Below are 18,363 nucleotides of genomic sequence, written 5' to 3'. Positions count from 1 at the left end.
TTTCGTGTTTCACTTTCTAAATTGACTCTCAGACTTTCTAAATTGACTCTATTGCATGTATTTCGGTTTTGAATACCGTGCAATATGGGTCCAGGGTCGTATACATACACGTGTACGTGCGGACACCGTATACACCCAAACCCACACCCGACTCGGTTTTAGACCGGTCTGCCATCCCGATCCCACGTCCATCGATCGGGAAACAGAACCCCTGGCAGACAGGCATCCGACATGGTTATTTTTAGAATCGGATCGTTCTCAATGAAATCTCTGTGAATCCTGTGGGCCAACATTCGCCCTGCTCTGTCTGTAATGCATTTAATATTGTTCTAAAACATTTCAATTTTATCTCTTAAAAATTTCTCAATAACATTTTAAACTTCACATATAATTTGTTTAGTTTAAAGAACATCTTCAATTTCTAATTGCATTATACAATCCTAAATAAACCGTCATAAATTTACATCCAAAAATAATCAATGCAAAATTGGGCATTTCCATAATCCAAAATAGTATGACATAAATATATCAAATATCATAACCCGAAATATATGGTCATAAATATATTACCTGTAAAATAAATGTAATAAGAATCTTATGTAAGTACTAACCTGAATATAAGTTTAAAATGCAAAAAAGAAGAATGGTAAAAATATATCTATAAATAGTATTAAATAAAAGAAGATCAGTACAGTTGTACGAGTCGATTTAAGTAAGTAACACTGGTTGTTTTATGTAAAAGTTAATACGGATGTTACATCTGTACGGATCTGTATGCATTATAACAATACATTATATCTCCTCATCAGAAGTCGACAAGTCATTAGCCGAGCTTCCTTCACATATGTAGGTGCAGTGGTGGCAATCCAATTATCACCTCCAATGCAGCGGCAGGAGCCATCCGCATTGACCCGGTCACTCCTAGGCAACCCAATTTCTGCAGCTTTTCCAGCTTGGCCCGCACACGCGCTTGCTGACCCTTACGGCATGATACAATTGAAACGTAGAGGACGATGGGCCTAGCAAGGGCCGTATATAGCCTCAGTGCTATCCTGGGACTGATCTCCCAGGGCCCACCGATAAAGCTCCTATGCGTCCATGAGGGCACTTTCACCCTCCCGATCACTCTATCTTTACGGGTATTCCAGGAGAGCCGATCTATTCAGAGTTATCCCCAGATACTTCACCTCCCTGGAGTAACTAAGTTAATTTATCTCTGCGTCTGGTGAAGGCAACCAAAGTGCTCTTGCTGGAATTTATATTTAACTCAACGCATTCGCACGCCCTTTCAACAGCTAAATTTTGCTGTAGAAAAGCAGAAATAGTGCACTCAAATTTGCCTCGTATGACGAAGACCACATCATCGGCGTAACCTCGTAGATCATTTACTACAACGGACAACAGAAGGGGCGAAAGAACACATCGGAGATGAAGAGTGTACCATCAGCTATGGTGAACTTAATAATCCTATCCTGTAGCATCTAATTAACCCATCTTACCACCTTATTTGTGCAATGACCCACAGATGGTGTGATATAGAGTGTTGTCAAAAGGAGGCCCATCAATATCAAGAAAGCAGCCAACTGCCACCTCCCGAACTTCCAATGTCTCTTAAGTACTCTAGACTCTGCAGAGCGAGTGCAGTAGACCTTCCTGATTGATAGACGTACTGAGACTCATGCAAGGGATTGTTTCCCAGTGCATCGTCCCGTATGAATGTATCCATTACCTTTTTCATTGCTTTCAATACGAGTAGAAAAGATGTAAGGTTGAAGGGATGGAAAGACCTTGGGCGGCTGCTTGGTCGTTTACCTGCCTTCGGAATATACGTCACTTCAGCCACCCTCCATGCCTGGGGATTGTAACCTCACATAGCTGGCACGAAAAATTTCCAACAGCACCCTGGCGATATGTTGGAAACCCCTCTGATCATCATCCGGAGAATTGAAGTCATCTCTTCTGGGCCAGGATGCCCTTGGTTCATCGACCGCACTTGAATGATTCCGAAGAATCTCCGAGTCAGGAAAATGCGTTAAGGCCATTAGTTTCAACGTCTGCCTTTCGTTTTCAGTCATGGAGCCATCAGGCTATTCCATTAGGCCCAACCCGCTAGCATACTTTTTGGAAAGTACCCTGTGAAGGGGCGCACTGCTAGAGAGTTCATCAATGCCCTTTCAGAACGACCTCCACGAACTACATCGCTTTCCTAATTTCTTTACTACGTTTAGTGAGTGAATCTTTGTACTCTTCCCACGAGCCCGGCGCCTTGGCCTTGTTGAATAGCTTTCTGGTCTTAGTATAAGCTTTGAAAGCCCCTCATTCTACCACGGGCACTTTCTATTGCTCCGCTAGGCAGTAGTAATAGCCAGCATCAGGGCCTCGCTAGCCAGTTCAATATCCATTAGCGTTCTGATAAAAGTAGAAATGGATCCAAACCCATCCACGAGGAGCGTTTCGAATTGACTCCAATCTGTGGATTGGCGCACGTGATATGTTTCTTCTGCTAGGACCCCGGAAACCATGGTATCAAAACTTAATCTGATGCGGTAGCATGCTGTAGATTTCTTTGATTGCACCTCGCAGCCATATTATTTTCCCCGGCTCTCGTCTATGGGCTTTGGTCCTTTAGACAAAAGCTTTAAATGGGCCTTTTTTTCTTTTGTCACCTTCTTACGCATTTTGGTGGGCGTCTGCCCTTACACAGCCTCTTTTGCCGTCCTAGGTACCGCACTAGCCCCTCCAACGACAAATCCTGAAGCAGATCCGGGTTTCCCAATATCATATACGTCAACATATGTGTATTTTGTTTCATTTTTATAAAAGTGGAGTAGATATATTTTTTATAAAGTCCGAAGTAAGACCGATATATTTATTCTACAATGAATTGCTTTCTTTTTCTAGTAACACTATTATAAATGGTTTGTGAGAGTTTTGTATACCAAAACTAGTATGAGAGTTATATTCTTTAAAAACTCTTTTAATGGAGCTTAACTCTCATTACAAGAATTAATAACTCTAGTAATTGCGCTCTTTTGCTCTTAGCAAGATTTCATTAGGGTCTTTTAGTGTTTTACAAGACTGAAATTATAAGAGTAATATTCTTAAAGAATTCTTAATATAGCTCTACAAGAGTCTTGTGAGATAAAAATTGTTACTTGGGTTGTCATCCATGGCAGAGCTCGGCATACCATGGGAAGGCTTGTTTAAACTGGAGGTCGCTTGGTATCCAGAGCCCTGCATTTTGACGACTAAGTCCCCCCTTATCCACGCAGTCATTGGCTATGCTGTTCCACCTTTACAGGGGACGTCTGTCGATAGCTGACGTATAGATCTAGGGCTGAAACTCATAAAGCAAGGGATTCGTCGCGAGACATGACCACAACATAAACGTAACGTTTATCGTTTCAATCACCCCTTTATCCTCCGCCCTTACCGGGATTCACCCCTAGGAGGTGGCAGTGCGGTTTTGGACGCATCATTGTATCCGAATTTCAACAATTGCATTGAAGAATGTTTTGCTAACATCATCGTCAGCAACAAAAAATCCATTACAAGTAACAGTAGAAAATATCAAAAGAAAAATATATTTAGTTCAAGGCTTGTAAGATGTAATACATATAAAAATACGTATATTTAATTTTAATTTATAAAATAAATTTATTCAAAGAAAAAAAAAAGTTATCGAGTTTTGTTTAAATTTAATTTTGTTTTACAGGTAGGTATTTCAAATAAAATTAATATTTTAAAATATTTTTTAGTTTTGCTTTAAAATAAGTTTTGAATTTATTTTTCTTACACATGCCACATATTTTATAGCGGAAATCAGGCAAACAAATAAAATAAATACGCTCCTGTTCCAAATTTAATATAATGGAAAAATCAATTTAATCAGTGGAGTTATTAGTAAGCAAGAGTTTGACTTGGCTTCCTGGTGAAGTGATAGCTACAGCTAGCTGTGGCAATTGCTTTGAGCTCGCTACTTTTTTTGTTGATCAACGAGGACCCCCAGCCAGTGTGCTTTGCATTGCAGTCACCGGAGGGGAGCACCTTGTAAATGTTGTACTCCTTGATACCGATGTGCGAGTGTCTTGTAAGATGAGTTTCTGAGATCAAATTTACGTTGGTCCGTTGGTCCGTTCACATTCCATATATGTATATATTAGCTATTTTGAAATCATATCAGGCCATTGTGATTTTGATGGATCGTTAAACCTGATAAATGTATCAATTTTGTTAATCCTCAAAGTAAGACCTTGAATCATGTTGCAATATTTTGCAGCATGATCAATACATATTCTTTGCTAAGGAATCATAAATAAGATTGTGTGAGCTGGTTGTCTTTGGAATGTTATTTTAAACGATATTTGCAAAACACATCGTACCAAAAACTGTTTTCTGGTAATGATTCCTTTGATCAGGCTTAGCTGATTTGGATTGAATTGAATTAGTTCTTCTTTTTTGTAATTCCTTAGTAACAGCACTTTCCCACAGTTGGGTGATGATTGTTTCCACAATTTAAGCATTTTGCGATGGTGTTTTTTGGTTTACTTCATGAGGATGAGTAGTGTTTTTCTGCACATTTAACGCAATTTGGTTCTTTTTGCCAAAGTACTACGCTTGTACTGCGGTATCAAACCTTTTGCCCTTAAGGATTCAATCCTAACTTTAATATGACATAATTCACTAATTTTATAAATTTTCTTAATATCTTTACAGTTGAACAAAGGAAGATTGATTGTGTACTTTTTTCGGTTAACTATTGATTTGCTTATTTTATTCGTAGCATAAAAAATTTTGAACCCGTTTTCTTCCAGTTCCATTTTGATATCTTCGGGGTTGCAAGAGGAGTGAAGATTTCTGCGCATTACTCCGAAGGTCTTGTTTATTTGCTTTCATAGATGCGCCACTTTAGTTGAATATCATAAAAGAAACCAGTTGGTGTTATATTTGACATTTGTAGATTTCAAGTTTTCCTCGATTTTTGTGTAGTTTGCTATGTTGTTAATTATTATTGGTGGTGGAATTGGCTTTTAAGTAATTTGATGCTTCTCTCGTTCTAGTTGATTAAATGAGCCAAAATGCGACATACAACTTGTGCTAGAGGGCTGGGTTAGGAACCGCTAAATTATTTTACGCTGCAATTTCAGGTTTTTACTGTGTAAAGTACCAGGAGTGGAGAGAGCGGAGGTCATCTCAAAGAGCCAAATATATTTTTTAACGATGTATTTAAAAAATTGATTGCTGTAATATTGAATTGCCTTGAGTTGTTGTTCAACATTTTCGAAATAGGGATTTTATTGTTATTTTTAACAAACTGTTATGTTGTTATTGTTATTTCCATTTTTGTGCTGCAATTTGTTTTCGCTACACCTAGGGTTGCTGTGGCAACAATTAGTATTCTGAAACTTCCCTTTACAGTATTTGTATTTAGGCTTATCTCCGGTTAAGATTTAGTTTTCCGCTTCTTTGCAGTTCTTCTGGTAGTGATGGACCGCGCTGACCCGTTTGTGTTAAAATCTGAAAAATCATCTCCGTTGGAAAAATTTTTATCAGAGTTTTTTTACATGTTTTTTGGTTTCTTGACATTTTTGGTTCAATTTCTTGCTTCGAGGCGGCTTTCATATTGAGTTTTCTATTTTAGATTCGATATACTTATAAAAAGAAATTTTTTGCAATAATTTGAACCAAGTGGGGCAGGAGCAACCCCCTGAGTCACCGCAGTCATCCTTGACTTCCAGCCATTCTTGACTTCCAGCCATTGTAGCCCCCTCGCTCTCCCACTTATAATGTCCCCGTCCCAACTATAAACCTGGAAATATCCCCAAGGGTATTGGATAGAGGGTTCCCGAACGCTTGGGAATCCCTGTCCAAAACAATTGCGACGCCGGTTTTTCGTGTTTCACTTTCTAAATTGACTCTCAGACTTTCTAAATTGACTCTATTGCATGTATTTCGGTTTTGAATACCGTGCAATATGGGTCCAGGGTCGTATACATACACGTGTACGTGCGGACACCGTATACACCCAAACCCACACCCGACTCGGTTTTAGACCGGTCTGCCATCCCGATCCCACGTCCATCGATCGGGAAACAGAACCCCTGGCAGACAGGCATCCGACATGGTTATTTTTAGAATCGGATCGTTCTCAATGAAATCTCTGTGAATCCTGTGGGCCCACTTTCGCCCTGCTCTGTCTGTAATGCATTTAATATTGTTCTAAAACATTTCAATTTTATCTCTTAAAAATTTCTCAATAACATTTTAAACTTCACATATAATTTGTTTAGTTTAAAGAACATCTTCAATTTCTAATTGCATTATACAATCCTAAATAAACCTTCATAAATTTACATCCAAAAATAATCAATGCAAAATTGGGCATTTCCATAATCCAAAATAGTATGACATAAATATATCAAATATCATAACCCGAAATATATGGTCATAAATATATTACCTGTAAAATAAATGTAATAAGAATCTTATGTAAGTACTAACCTGAATATAAGTTTAAAATGCAAAAAAGAAGAATGGTAAAAATATATCTATAAATAGTATTAAATAAAAGAAGATCAGTACAGTTGTACGAGTCGATTTAAGTAAGTAACACTGGTTGTTTTATGTAAAAGTTAATACGGATGTTACATCTGTACGGATCTGTATACATTATAACAATACATTATATCTCCTCATCAGAAGTCGACAAGTCATTAGCCGAGCTTCCTTCACATATGTAGGTGCAGTGGTGGCAATCCAATTATCACCTCCAATGCAGCGGCAGGAGCCATCCGCATTGACCCGGTCAATCCTAGGCAACCCAATTTCTGCAGCTTTTCCAGCTTGGCCCGCACACGCGCTTGCTGACCCTTACGGCATGATACAATTGAAGCGTAGAGGACGATGGGCCTAGCAAGGGCCGTATATAGCCTCAGTGCTATCCTGGGACTGATCTCCCAGGGCCGACCGATAAAGCTCCTATGCGTCCATGAGGGCGCTTTCACCCTCCCGATCACTCTATCTTTATGGGTATTCCAGGAGAGCCGATCTATTCAGAGTTATCCCCAGATACTTCACCTCCCTGGAGTAACTAAGTTAATTTATCTCTGCGTCTGGTGAAGGCAACCAAAGTGCTCTTGCTGGAATTTATATTTAACCCAACGCATTCGCACGCCCTTTCAACAGCTAAATTTTGCTGTAGAAAAGCAGAAATAGTGCACTCAAATTTGCCTCGTATGACGAAGACCACATCATCGGCGTAACCTCGTAGATCATTTACTACAACGGACAACAGAAGGGGGCGAATCTTACCACCTTATTTGTGCAATGACCCACAGATGGTGTGATATAGAGTGTTGTCAAAAGGAGGCCCATCAATATCAAGAAAGCAGCCAGCTGCCACCTCCCGAACTTCCAATGTCTCTTAAGTACTCTAGACTCTGCAGAGCGAGTGCAGTAGACCTTCCTGATTGATAGACGTACTGAGACTCATGCAAGGGATTGTTTCCCAGTGCATCGTCCCGTATGAATGTATCCATTACCTTTTTCATTGCTTTCAATACGAGTAGAAAAGATGTAAGGTTGAAGGGATGGAAAGACCTTGGGCGGCTGCTTGGTCGTTTACCTGCCTTCGGAATATACGTCACTTCAGCCACCCTCCATGCCTGGGGATTGTAACCTCACATAGCTGGCACGAAAAATTTCCAACAGCACCCTGGCGATATGTTGGAAACCCCTCTGATCATCATCCGGAGAATTGAAGTCATCTCTTCTGGGCCAGGATGCCCTTGGTTCATCGACCGCACTTGAATGATTCCGAAGAATCTCCGAGTCAGGAAAATGCGTTAAGGCCATTAGCTTCAACGTCTGCCTTTCGTTTTCAGTCATGGAGCCATCAGGCTATTCCATTAGGCCCAACCCGCTAGCATACTTTTTGGAAAGTACCCTGTGAAGGGGCGCACTGCTAGAGAGTTCATCAATGCCCTTTCAGAACGACCTCCACGAACTACATCGCTTTCCTAATTTCTTTACTACGTTTAGTGAGTGAATCTTTGTACTCTTCCCACGAGCCCGGCGCCTTGGCCTTGTTGAATAGCTTCTGGTCTTAGTATAAGCTTTGAAAGCCCCTCATTCTACCACGGGCACTTTCTATTGCTTCGCTAGGCAGTAGTAATAGCCAGCATCATGGCCTCGGTAGCCAGTTCAATATCCATTAGCGTTCTGATAAAAGTAGGAATGGATCCAAACCCATCCACGAGGAGCGTTTCGAATTGACTCCAATCTGTGGATTGGCGCACGTGATATGTTTCTTCTGCTAGGACCCCGGAAACCATGGTATCAAAACTTAATCTGATGCGGTAGCATGCTGTAGATTTCTTTGATTGCACCTCGCAGCCATATTATTTTCCCCGGCTCTTGTCTATGGGCTTTGGTCCTTTAGACAAAAGCTTTAAATGGGCCTTTTTTTCTTTTGTCACCTTCTTACGCATTTTGGTGGGCGTCTGCCCTTACACAGCCTCTTTTGCCGTCCTAGGTACCGCACTAGCCCCTCCAACGACAAATCCTGAAGCAGATCCGGGTTTCCCAATATCATATACGTCAACATATGTGTATTTTGTTTCATTTTTATAAAAGTGATATATTTTTTATAAAGTCCGAAGTAAGACCGATATATTTATTCTACAATGAATTGCTTTCTTTTTCTAGTAACACTATTATAAATGGTTTGTGAGAGTTTTGTATACTAAAACTAGTATGAGAGTTATATTCTTTAAAAACTCTTTTAATGGAGCTTAACTCTCATTACAAGAATTAATAACTCTAGTAATTGCGCTCTTTTGCTCTTAGCAAGATTTCATTAGGGTCTTTTAGTGTTTTACAAGACTGAAATTATAAGAGTAATATTCTTAAAGAATTCTTAATATAGCTCTACAAGAGTCTTGTGAGATAAAAATTGTTACTTGGGTTGTCATCCATGGCAGAGCTCGGCATACCATGGGAAGGCTTGTTTAAACTGGAGGTCGCTTGGTATCCAGAGCCCCGCATTTTGACGACTAAGTCCCCCCTTATCCACGCAGTCATTGGCTATGCTGTTCCACCTTTACAGGGGACGCCTGTCGATAGCTGACGTATAGATCTAGGGCTGAAACTCATAAAGCAAGGGATAAAGCAAGTAACAGCAGAAAATATCAAAAGAAAAATATATTTAGTTCAAGGCTTGTAAGATGTAATACATATAAAAATACGTATATTTAATTTTAATTTATAAAATAAATTTATTCAAAGAAAAAAAAAGTTATCGAGTTTTGTTTAAATTTAATTTTATTTTACAGGTAGGTATTTCAAATAAAATTAATATTTTAAAATATTTTTTAGTTTTGCTTTAAAATAAGTTTTGAACTTATTTTTCTTACACATGCCACATATTTTATAGCGGAAATCAGGCAAACAAATAAAATAAATACGCTCCTGTTACGACTTTAACAATGCTGGAACAGTGTTGTTAATTTTACTACAATTGTAATATTTTGCTATACTACTATACTACTACAAAGCTATTTTTACTACATTCTTGTTCGTTTCTTTTCTAAAACCAAGGTTCTAATTTCCAAATTTAATATAATGGAAAAATCAATTTAATCAGTGGAGTTATTAGTAAGCAAGAGTTTGACTTGGCTTCCTGGTGAAGTGATAGCTACAGCTAGCTGTGGCAATTGCTTTGAGCTCGCTACTTTTTTTGTTGATCAACGAGGACCCCCAGCCAGTGTGCTTTGCATTGCAGTCACCGGAGAGGAGCACCTTGTAAATGTTGTACTCCTTGATACCGATGTGCGAGTGTCTTGTAAGATGAGTTTCTGAGATCAAATTTACGTTGGTCCGTTGGTCCGTTCACATTCCATATATGTATATATTAGCTATTTTGAAATCATATCAGGTATCAAACCTTTTGCCCTTAAGGATTCAATCCTAACTTTAATATGACATAATTCACTAATTTTATAAATTTTCTTAATATCTTTACAGTTGAACAAAGGAAGATTGATTGTGTACTTTTTTCGGTTAACTATTGATTTGCTTATTTTATTCGTAGCATAAAAAATTTTGAACCCGTTTTCTTTCAGTTCCATTTTGATATCTTCGGGGTTGCAAGAGGAGTGAAGATTTCTGGGCATTACTCCGAAGGTCTTGTTTATTTGCTTTCATAGATGCGCCACTTTAGTTGAATATCATAAAAGAAACCAGTTGGTGTTATATTTGACATTTGTAGATTTCAAGTTTTCCTCGATTTTTGTGTAGTTTGCTATGTTGTTAATTATTATTGGTTGTGGAATTGGCTTTTAAGTAATTTGATGCTTCTCTCGTTCTAGTTGATTAAATGAGCCAAAATGCGACATACAACTTGTGCTAGAGGGCTGGGTTAGGAACCGCTAAATTATTTTACGCTGCAATTTCAGGTTTTTACTGTGTAAAGTACCAGGAGTGGAGAGAGCGGAGGTCATCTCAAAGAGCCAATATATTTTTTAACGATGTATTTAAAAAATTGATTGCTGTAATATTGAATTGCCTTGAGTTGTTGTTCAACATTTTCGAAATAGGGATTTTATTGTTATTTTTAACAAACTGTTATGTTGTTATTGTTATTTCCATTTTTGTGCTGCAATTTGTTTTCGCTACACCTAGGGTTGCTGTGGCAACAATTAGTATTCTGAAACTTCCCTTTACAGTATTATTGTATTTAGGCTTATCTCCGGTTAAGATTTAGTTTTCCGCTTCTCTGCAGTTCTTCTGGTAGTGATGGACCGCGCTGACCCGTTTGTGTTAAAATCTGAAAAATCATCTCCGTTGGAAAAATTTTTATCAGAGTTTTTTTACATGTTTTTTGGTTTCTTGACATTTTTGGTTCAATTTCTTGCTTCGAGGCGGCTTTCATATTGAGTTTTCTATTTTAGATTCGATATACTTATAAAAAGAAATTTTTTGCAATAATTTGAACCGAGTGGGGCAGGAGCAACCCCCTGAGTCACCGCAGTCATTCTTCACTTCCAGCCATTCTTGACTTCCAGCCATTGTAGCCCCCTCGCTCTCCCACTTATAATATCCCTGTCCCAACTATAAACCTGGAAATATCCCCAAGGGTATTGGATAGAGGGTTCCCGAACGCTTGGGAATCCCTGTCCAAAACAATTGCAACGCCGGTTTTTCGTGTTTCACTTTCTAAATTGACTCTCAGACTTTCTAAATTGACTCTATTGCATGTATTTCGGTTTTGAATACCGTGCAATATGGGTCCAGGGTCGTATACATACACGTGTACGTGCGGACACCGTATACACCCAAACCCACACCCGACTCGGTTTTAGACCGGTCTGCCATCCCGATCCCACGTCCATCGATCGGGAAACAGAACCCCTGGCAGACAGGCATCCGACATGGTTATTTTTAGAATCGGATCGTTCTCAATGAAATCTCTGTGAATCCTGTGGGCCCACTTTCGCCCTGCTCTGTCTGTAATGCATTTAATATTGTTCTAAAACATTTCAATTTTATCCCTTAAAAATTTCTCAATAACATTTTAAACTTCACATATAATTTGTTTAGTTTAAAGAACATCTTCAATTTCTAATTGCATTATACAATCCTAAATAAACCTTCATAAATTTACATCCAAAAATAATCAATGCAAAATTGGGCATTTCCATAATCCAAAATAGTATGACATAAATATATCAAATATCATAACCCGAAATATATGGTCATAAATATATTACCTGTAAAATAAATGTAATAAGAATCTTATGTAAGTACTAACCTGAATATAAGTTTAAAATGCAAAAAAGAAGAATGGTAAAAATATATCTATAAATAGTATTAAATAAAAGAAGATCAGTACAGTTGTACGAGTCGATTTAAGTAAGTAACACTGGTTGTTTTATGTAAAAGTTAATACGGATGTTACATCTGTACGGATCTGTATGCATTATAACAATACATTATATCTCCTCATCAGAAGTCGACAAGTCATTAGCCGAGCTTCCTTCACATATGTAGGTGCAGTGGTGGCAATCCAATTATCACCTCCAATGCAGCGGCAGGAGCCATCCGCATTGACCCGGTCACTCCTAGGCAACCCAATTTCTGCAGCTTTTCCAGCTTGGCCCGCACACGCGCTTGCTGACCCTTACGGCATGATACAATTGAAACGTAGAGGACGATGGGCTTAGCAAGGGCCGTATATAGCCTCAGTGCTATCCTGGGACTGATCTCCCAGGGCCCACCGATAAAGCTCCTATGCGTCCATGAGGGCGCTTTCACCCTCCCGATCACTCTATCTTTACGGGTATTCCAGGAGAGCCGATTTATTCAGAGTTATCCCCAGATACTTCACCTCCCTGGAGTAACTAAGTTAATTTATCTCTGCGTCTGGTGAAGGCAACCAAAGTGCTCTTGCTGGAATTTATATTTAACCCAAAGCATTCGCACGCCCTTTCAACAGCTAAATTTTGCTGTAGAAAAGCAGAAATAGTGCACTCAAATTTGCCTCGTATGACGAAGACCACATCATCGGCGTAACCTCGTAGATCATTTACTACAACGGACAACAGAAGGGGCGAAAGAACACAGCGGAGATGAAGAGTGTACCATCAGCTATGGTGAACTTAATAATCCTATCCTGTAGCATCTGATTAACCCATCTTACCACCTTATTTGTGCAATGACCCACAGATGGTGTGATATAGAATGTTGTCAAAAGGAGGCCCATCAATATCAAGAAAGCAGCCAGCTGCCACCTCCCGAACTTCCAATGTCTCTTAAGTACTCTAGACTCTGCAGAGCGAGTGCAGTAGACCTTCCTGATTGATAGACGTACTGAGACTCATGCAAGGGATTGTTTCCCAGTGCATCGTCCCGTATGAATGTATCCATTACCTTTTTCATTGCTTTCAATACGAGTAGAAAAGATGTAAGGTTGAAGGGATGGAAAGACCTTGGGCGGCTGCTTGGTCGTTTACCTGCCTTCGGAATATACGTCACTTCAGCCACCCTCCATGCCTGGGGATTGTAACCTCACATAGCTGGCACGAAAAATTTCCAACAGCACCCTGGCGATATGTTGGAAACCCCTCTGATCATCATCCGGAGAATTGAAGTCATCTCTTCTGGGCCAGGATGCCCTTGGTTCATCGACCGCACTTGAATGATTCCGAAGAATCTCCGAGTCAGGAAAATGCGTTAAGGCCATTAGCTTCAACGTCTGCCTTTCGTTTTCAGTCATGGAGCCATCAGGCTATTCCATTAGGCCCAACCCGCTAGCATACTTTTTGGAAAGTACCCTGTGAAGGGGCGCACTGCTAGAGAGTTCATCAATGCCCTTTCAGAACGACCTCCACGAACTACATCGCTTTCCTAATTTCTTTACTACGTTTAGTGAGTGAATCTTTGTACTCTTCCCACGAGCCCGGCGCCTTGGCCTTGTTGAATAGCTTTCTGGTCTTAGTATAAGCTTTGAAAGCCCCTCATTCTACCACGGGCACTTTCTATTGCTCCGCTAGGCAGTAGTAATAGCCAGCATCAGGGCCTCGCTAGCCAGTTCAATATCCATTAGCGTTCTGATAAAAGTAGGAATGGATCCAAACCCATCCACGAGGAGCGTTTCGAATTGACTCCAATCTGTGGATTGGCGCACGTGATATGTTTCTTCTGCTAGGACCCCGGAAACCATGGTATCAAAACTTAATCTGATGCGGTAGCATGCTGTAGATTTCTTTGATTGCACCTCGCAGCCATATTATTTTCCCCGGCTCTTGTCTATGGGCTTTGGTCCTTTAGACAAAAGCTTTAAATGGGCCTTTTTTTCTTTTGTCACCTTCTTACGCATTTTGGTGGGCGTCTGCCCTTACACAGCCTCTTTTGCCGTCCTAGGTACCGCACTAGCCCCTCCAACGACAAATCCTGAAGCAGATCCGTTTTTCCCAATATCATATACGTCAACATATGTGTATTTTGTTTCATTTTTATAAAAGTGGAGTAGATATATTTTTTATAAAGTCCGAAGTAAGACCGATATATTTATTCTACAATGAATTGCTTTCTTTTTCTAGTAACACTATTATAAATGGTTTGTGAGAGTTTTGTATACCAAAACTAGTATGAGAGTTATATTCTTTAAAAACTCTTTTAATGGAGCTTAACTCTCATTACAAGAATTAATAACTCTAGTAATTGCGCTCTTTTGCTCTTAGCAAGATTTCATTAGGGTCTTTTAGTGTTTTACAAGACTGAAATTATAAGAGTAATATTCTTAAAGAATTCTTAATATAGCTCTACAAGAGTCTTGTGAGATAAAAATTGTTACTTGGGTTGTCATCCATGGCAGAGCTCGGCATACCATGGGAAGGCTTGTTTAAACTGGAGGTCGCTTGGTATCCAGAGCCCCGCATTTTGACGACTAAGTCCCCCCTTATCCACGCAGTCATTGGCTATGCTGTTCCACCTTTACAGGGGACGCCTGTCGATAGCTGACGTATAGATCTAGGGCTGAAACTCATAGAGCAAGGGATTCGTCGCGAGACATGACCACAACATAAACGTAACGTTTATCGTTTCAATCACCCCTTTATCCTCCGCCCTTACCGGCATTCACCCCTAGGAGGTGGCAGTGCGGTTTTGGACGCATCATTGTATCCGAATTTCAACTATTGCATTGAAGAATGTTTTGCTAACATCATCGTCAGCAACAAAAAATCCATTACAAGTAACAGTAGAAAATATCAAAAGAAAAATATATTTAGTTCAAGGCTTGTAAGATGTAATACATATAAAAATACGTATATTTAATTTTAATTTATAAAATAAATTTATTCAAAGAAAAAAAGAGTTATCGAGTTTTGTTTAAATTTAATTTTATTTTACAGGTAGGTATTTCAAATAAAATTAATATTTTAAAATATTTTTTAGTTTTGCTTTAAAATAAGTTTTGAACTTATTTTTCTTACACATGCCACATATTTTATAGCGGAAATCAGGCAAACAAATAAAATAAATACGCTCCTGTTACGACTTTAACAATGCTGGAACAGTGTTGTTAATTTTACTACAATTGTAATATTTTGCTATACTACTATACTACTACAAAGCTATTTTTACTACTTTTTTCCCTTTATATTAAAATGTCGTTATTTGCATTGGTTTATGAAAATGCCATAATTGTATTGTTGAAAAAACCACTTGCATATAAAATTTTTGTTTTTCTAAAATTAAAAATTATTTTCCAAAAAAAAGTTTATATTGTTAATGTAGATCAATATGTAGATTGACAGTAACCAGATCAATTTGACATTAAAAGAAGAGCAATCAAAAGGCAGAAACAATGTACCTACCGTTGCCAAAATCGAAAATATCAATACGTTGCGTAGGCGCGTAACTCATTTGGGTGACTTGATTTTACATGTACGAATATAAAAACATTTTTACGCAAGCTCTTCATGCTGCGCATCGATTTAGTCACATACCTTACTATTTGTTTGGTGTTAATGATAACTCCAAATTACTATACGCTAAAACTCTCCATACTACTTTTTTCAAGACAAAATGCTACTGAGAAACTGGTTAAAATTAACAACATTGTGCCGGGAACAAAAATTATATTCAATGGAATTCACATTTAAACTGACATTTCTTGAACGTTTGATGGGTATATTTATGCAAACCAGACCACAGCTATTATATTTTTGTTATATCAAGATTTGACAAAACTTTGACTTATAACTTACAAATGAAATGCAGCAGTGATGGTTCCCTTTTTATTTAAAAAAAAAATACAGTTGCCTTAACAATTACAAATTAATAAAAATTATACTTTGTTTGAGGACTTTTTTTATGAAATCATGTCGGCTATTACAATTTCTGCAAAAAAATTATTTGAAGCGTACAAAACTTGGGTTAGCGAGAATCCTCAAACCGTTGGCGATTTTGAGACGACTTTTAAATGGGCTTCATACTTTTTGGCTGGTAAGTAAACTTAAAAAAAAAAAAAAAACATTTTCAAAAAATTATTTTAGGAAGAATTTCAAATTCATCAATCACAACTGAATTAATTTACTCATTATCAAATTTGCTGGCATTACTAAACGACAGAATAATCGAAAAAGCAATGTGTGTAAATCCTTTAGTCAACGATGTGGTCTATAAAATGAAATTGATGTTGACTACTTTGGAGTTTTGTGAAGTTTTTATAGAAATTACAGCAAACAAATTATGGGGACAAAAAGGACGCTGGTTTTTTATTACCATTATCCAAATAACAAAGTTTGTACATTAAAAAAATGCTTGGAAAAAAATATCAATTTTTTTTTTGAAAATTACTTTAAGATCAATTGGAAGATTTTACTTGCTTCAAAAATCCAGGAACTGTATTATAACAACACCTCCTATATCAGCTTTAGACCGAAAGAACGTTAATAAATCTATTGAAGAAAATGATCAAGTTGGTGAAATTGAAGGCTCAAAATTTTTTAAACTCCGATCTGGAAAGGTTATTCGAAGAATAAATGGCGCACCTCCACCAAATGAAAGAGATTTTACTACGCCTGTATATTTTGATCCACATAGAAAGAAAAAAATTTTATCTAAGGCTGAGAGTTTGTTTATTGCGAAGCCAATTTTACACCTTGGTACTATTGGCTTATTTGGTTACAAGTCATGGAAGAGTTATGGTGTAGCATTAATTCTGGATATAGCTAGGTAAAATTAGAATATAATTTGAAGTTAATTACTAAATCAAAATTTTTATAGCATTCGTATTTATTACGAAAACAGACATTTGCTTACAGATAAACAAAAGTTAATACTAAGCAGAAGATGTGTCAATCTACTTTTATATTTAGTTAAATCTCCTTTTTATGAAAGTAAAGCACAGTATTGTATAAATAAAATTTTGAAAGGCGCCGCACATTCAATTCCATTTGCCAAATCTATTTGCACTCCGATATTGCAATACATTCCACATTGGCAAGAAACATACTTTTACATGTGGTCAACATAATTTATCAGTTTTATAATCATTTTATTTCACGTTTTTATATGTAATGGGTTGGTTTTTACATTGTTTTACATTTTCGTTGGACAGACAAATGTTTTTGATAAATCATGTAAATTAACATTAAAATTAAATTTTATGTTAAATTTCATTTTAAAAAGTATAAAATAAATTTTCTCATTAAAATTAAGATTTATCAAAATAAAAAATCGTTGAAATTTTAATAACTTTAAAAAAATTTTAACTTTAAAAAAAAACTTTCTCATTATAATTGAAGCAATCAAAGTTGCTAAGAGTATTGGAAAAAAATCAGTATAATCTTGAACTAATATCATGTCCTTCGTTATCTACTGATAATAAATAGAGTAAAGAATCCGTAAATCCATTTGAAAAATCAACCAAGTTATTCTAATAGTGGAAGTATTTGTTTTTAAAGCTTGCTATTATTCCTAAAAACCTTACTTCTAAGTTATCTAGTCATCCAAAACGATTCCCAAAAACCTTAATTCTTTGAATAATTTATTTTAAATATTTATATAATTCATATTATTTATAGCATATGCTTTTGATAGTGTGTACTCGTTAAATGAGAAACGTGAATGATTACGTATACCATATATTTTTATTATGTAATTTTCGAGTAACAAGAATTTTCCCGTATTACATAATATATAAATATTGACAAACTGATATTTAATCAAAATTGGATATTTGAAAATTCCGCTTTTAAAGTTAATAAATTTTAAAAATAAAAACGCAACTTCAGTTTCTACATTATTTGATAAAGCTTGTAACTGAAGAAGAGTAAACGTTCGTAATTAAGGTTTGGGGATTTTTGATGGTTCTGTTCTAACTTAGATTTTAATATAAAACATGTTAGCTAAATTCAAACTGCAAAAGTAGCATGTTCGAAAACAGCAGTTGTTTAAGTTCGAAAGGAATTTAATGATTTTTTATAGCTACTGCAAAAATATTTTAAATTAAAAGAGCAAAGTAGAAAAATGTTGGATATTTTACTCAAATACGATACAAATGTGCAAAGTAAAATATGCAGTCTAAATTATTGAAAATCCACTGTTAATTGCCTTAAAACATAAAAATTTAAGTAATGTTACCAATTAGTTTTATGATATTAAAATAAATTGTTGTAGCAAGTCTTTTATATCTCACAGATTATTATAATTGAGCCATTTCTTCGCAATGTGAATTCAAAACACATTGACTAAAGCTTAATGCCAGATCTTCTAAATTATTGCCAGGGAAGCTTAAGATATTTTCCAAATTCAGATACGCACTTAATCCTTTACGGGCCCAAGCCCTAAATAGCT

At 37.1% G+C, this 18,363-nt stretch overlaps 1 protein-coding gene across 1 annotated transcript; it reads left to right on the top strand.

Moving 5' to 3' along the window:
- The first annotated feature begins 15,605 nt into the window (after positions 1-15,605).
- LOC129618662 (peroxisomal membrane protein PEX16) lies at positions 15,606-17,244 on the top strand. Its single transcript, XM_055533552.1, has 4 exons — positions 15,606-16,008; positions 16,059-16,305; positions 16,369-16,740; positions 16,792-17,244. The coding sequence occupies exons 1-4, from the start codon at positions 15,885-15,887 to the stop codon at positions 17,039-17,041; spliced, it is 993 nt and encodes a 330-aa protein (XP_055389527.1). The 5' UTR covers positions 15,606-15,884; the 3' UTR covers positions 17,042-17,244.
- The last annotated feature ends 1,119 nt before the right edge of the window (positions 17,245-18,363 follow it).

This window comes from Condylostylus longicornis, unplaced genomic scaffold, assembly GCF_029603195.1.
Source record: "Condylostylus longicornis isolate FDR11 unplaced genomic scaffold, ASM2960319v2 ptg000010l, whole genome shotgun sequence".
Taxonomy (NCBI): domain Eukaryota; kingdom Metazoa; phylum Arthropoda; class Insecta; order Diptera; family Dolichopodidae; genus Condylostylus; species Condylostylus longicornis.
This window is presented reverse-complemented; position numbering and strand designations above follow the sequence as displayed.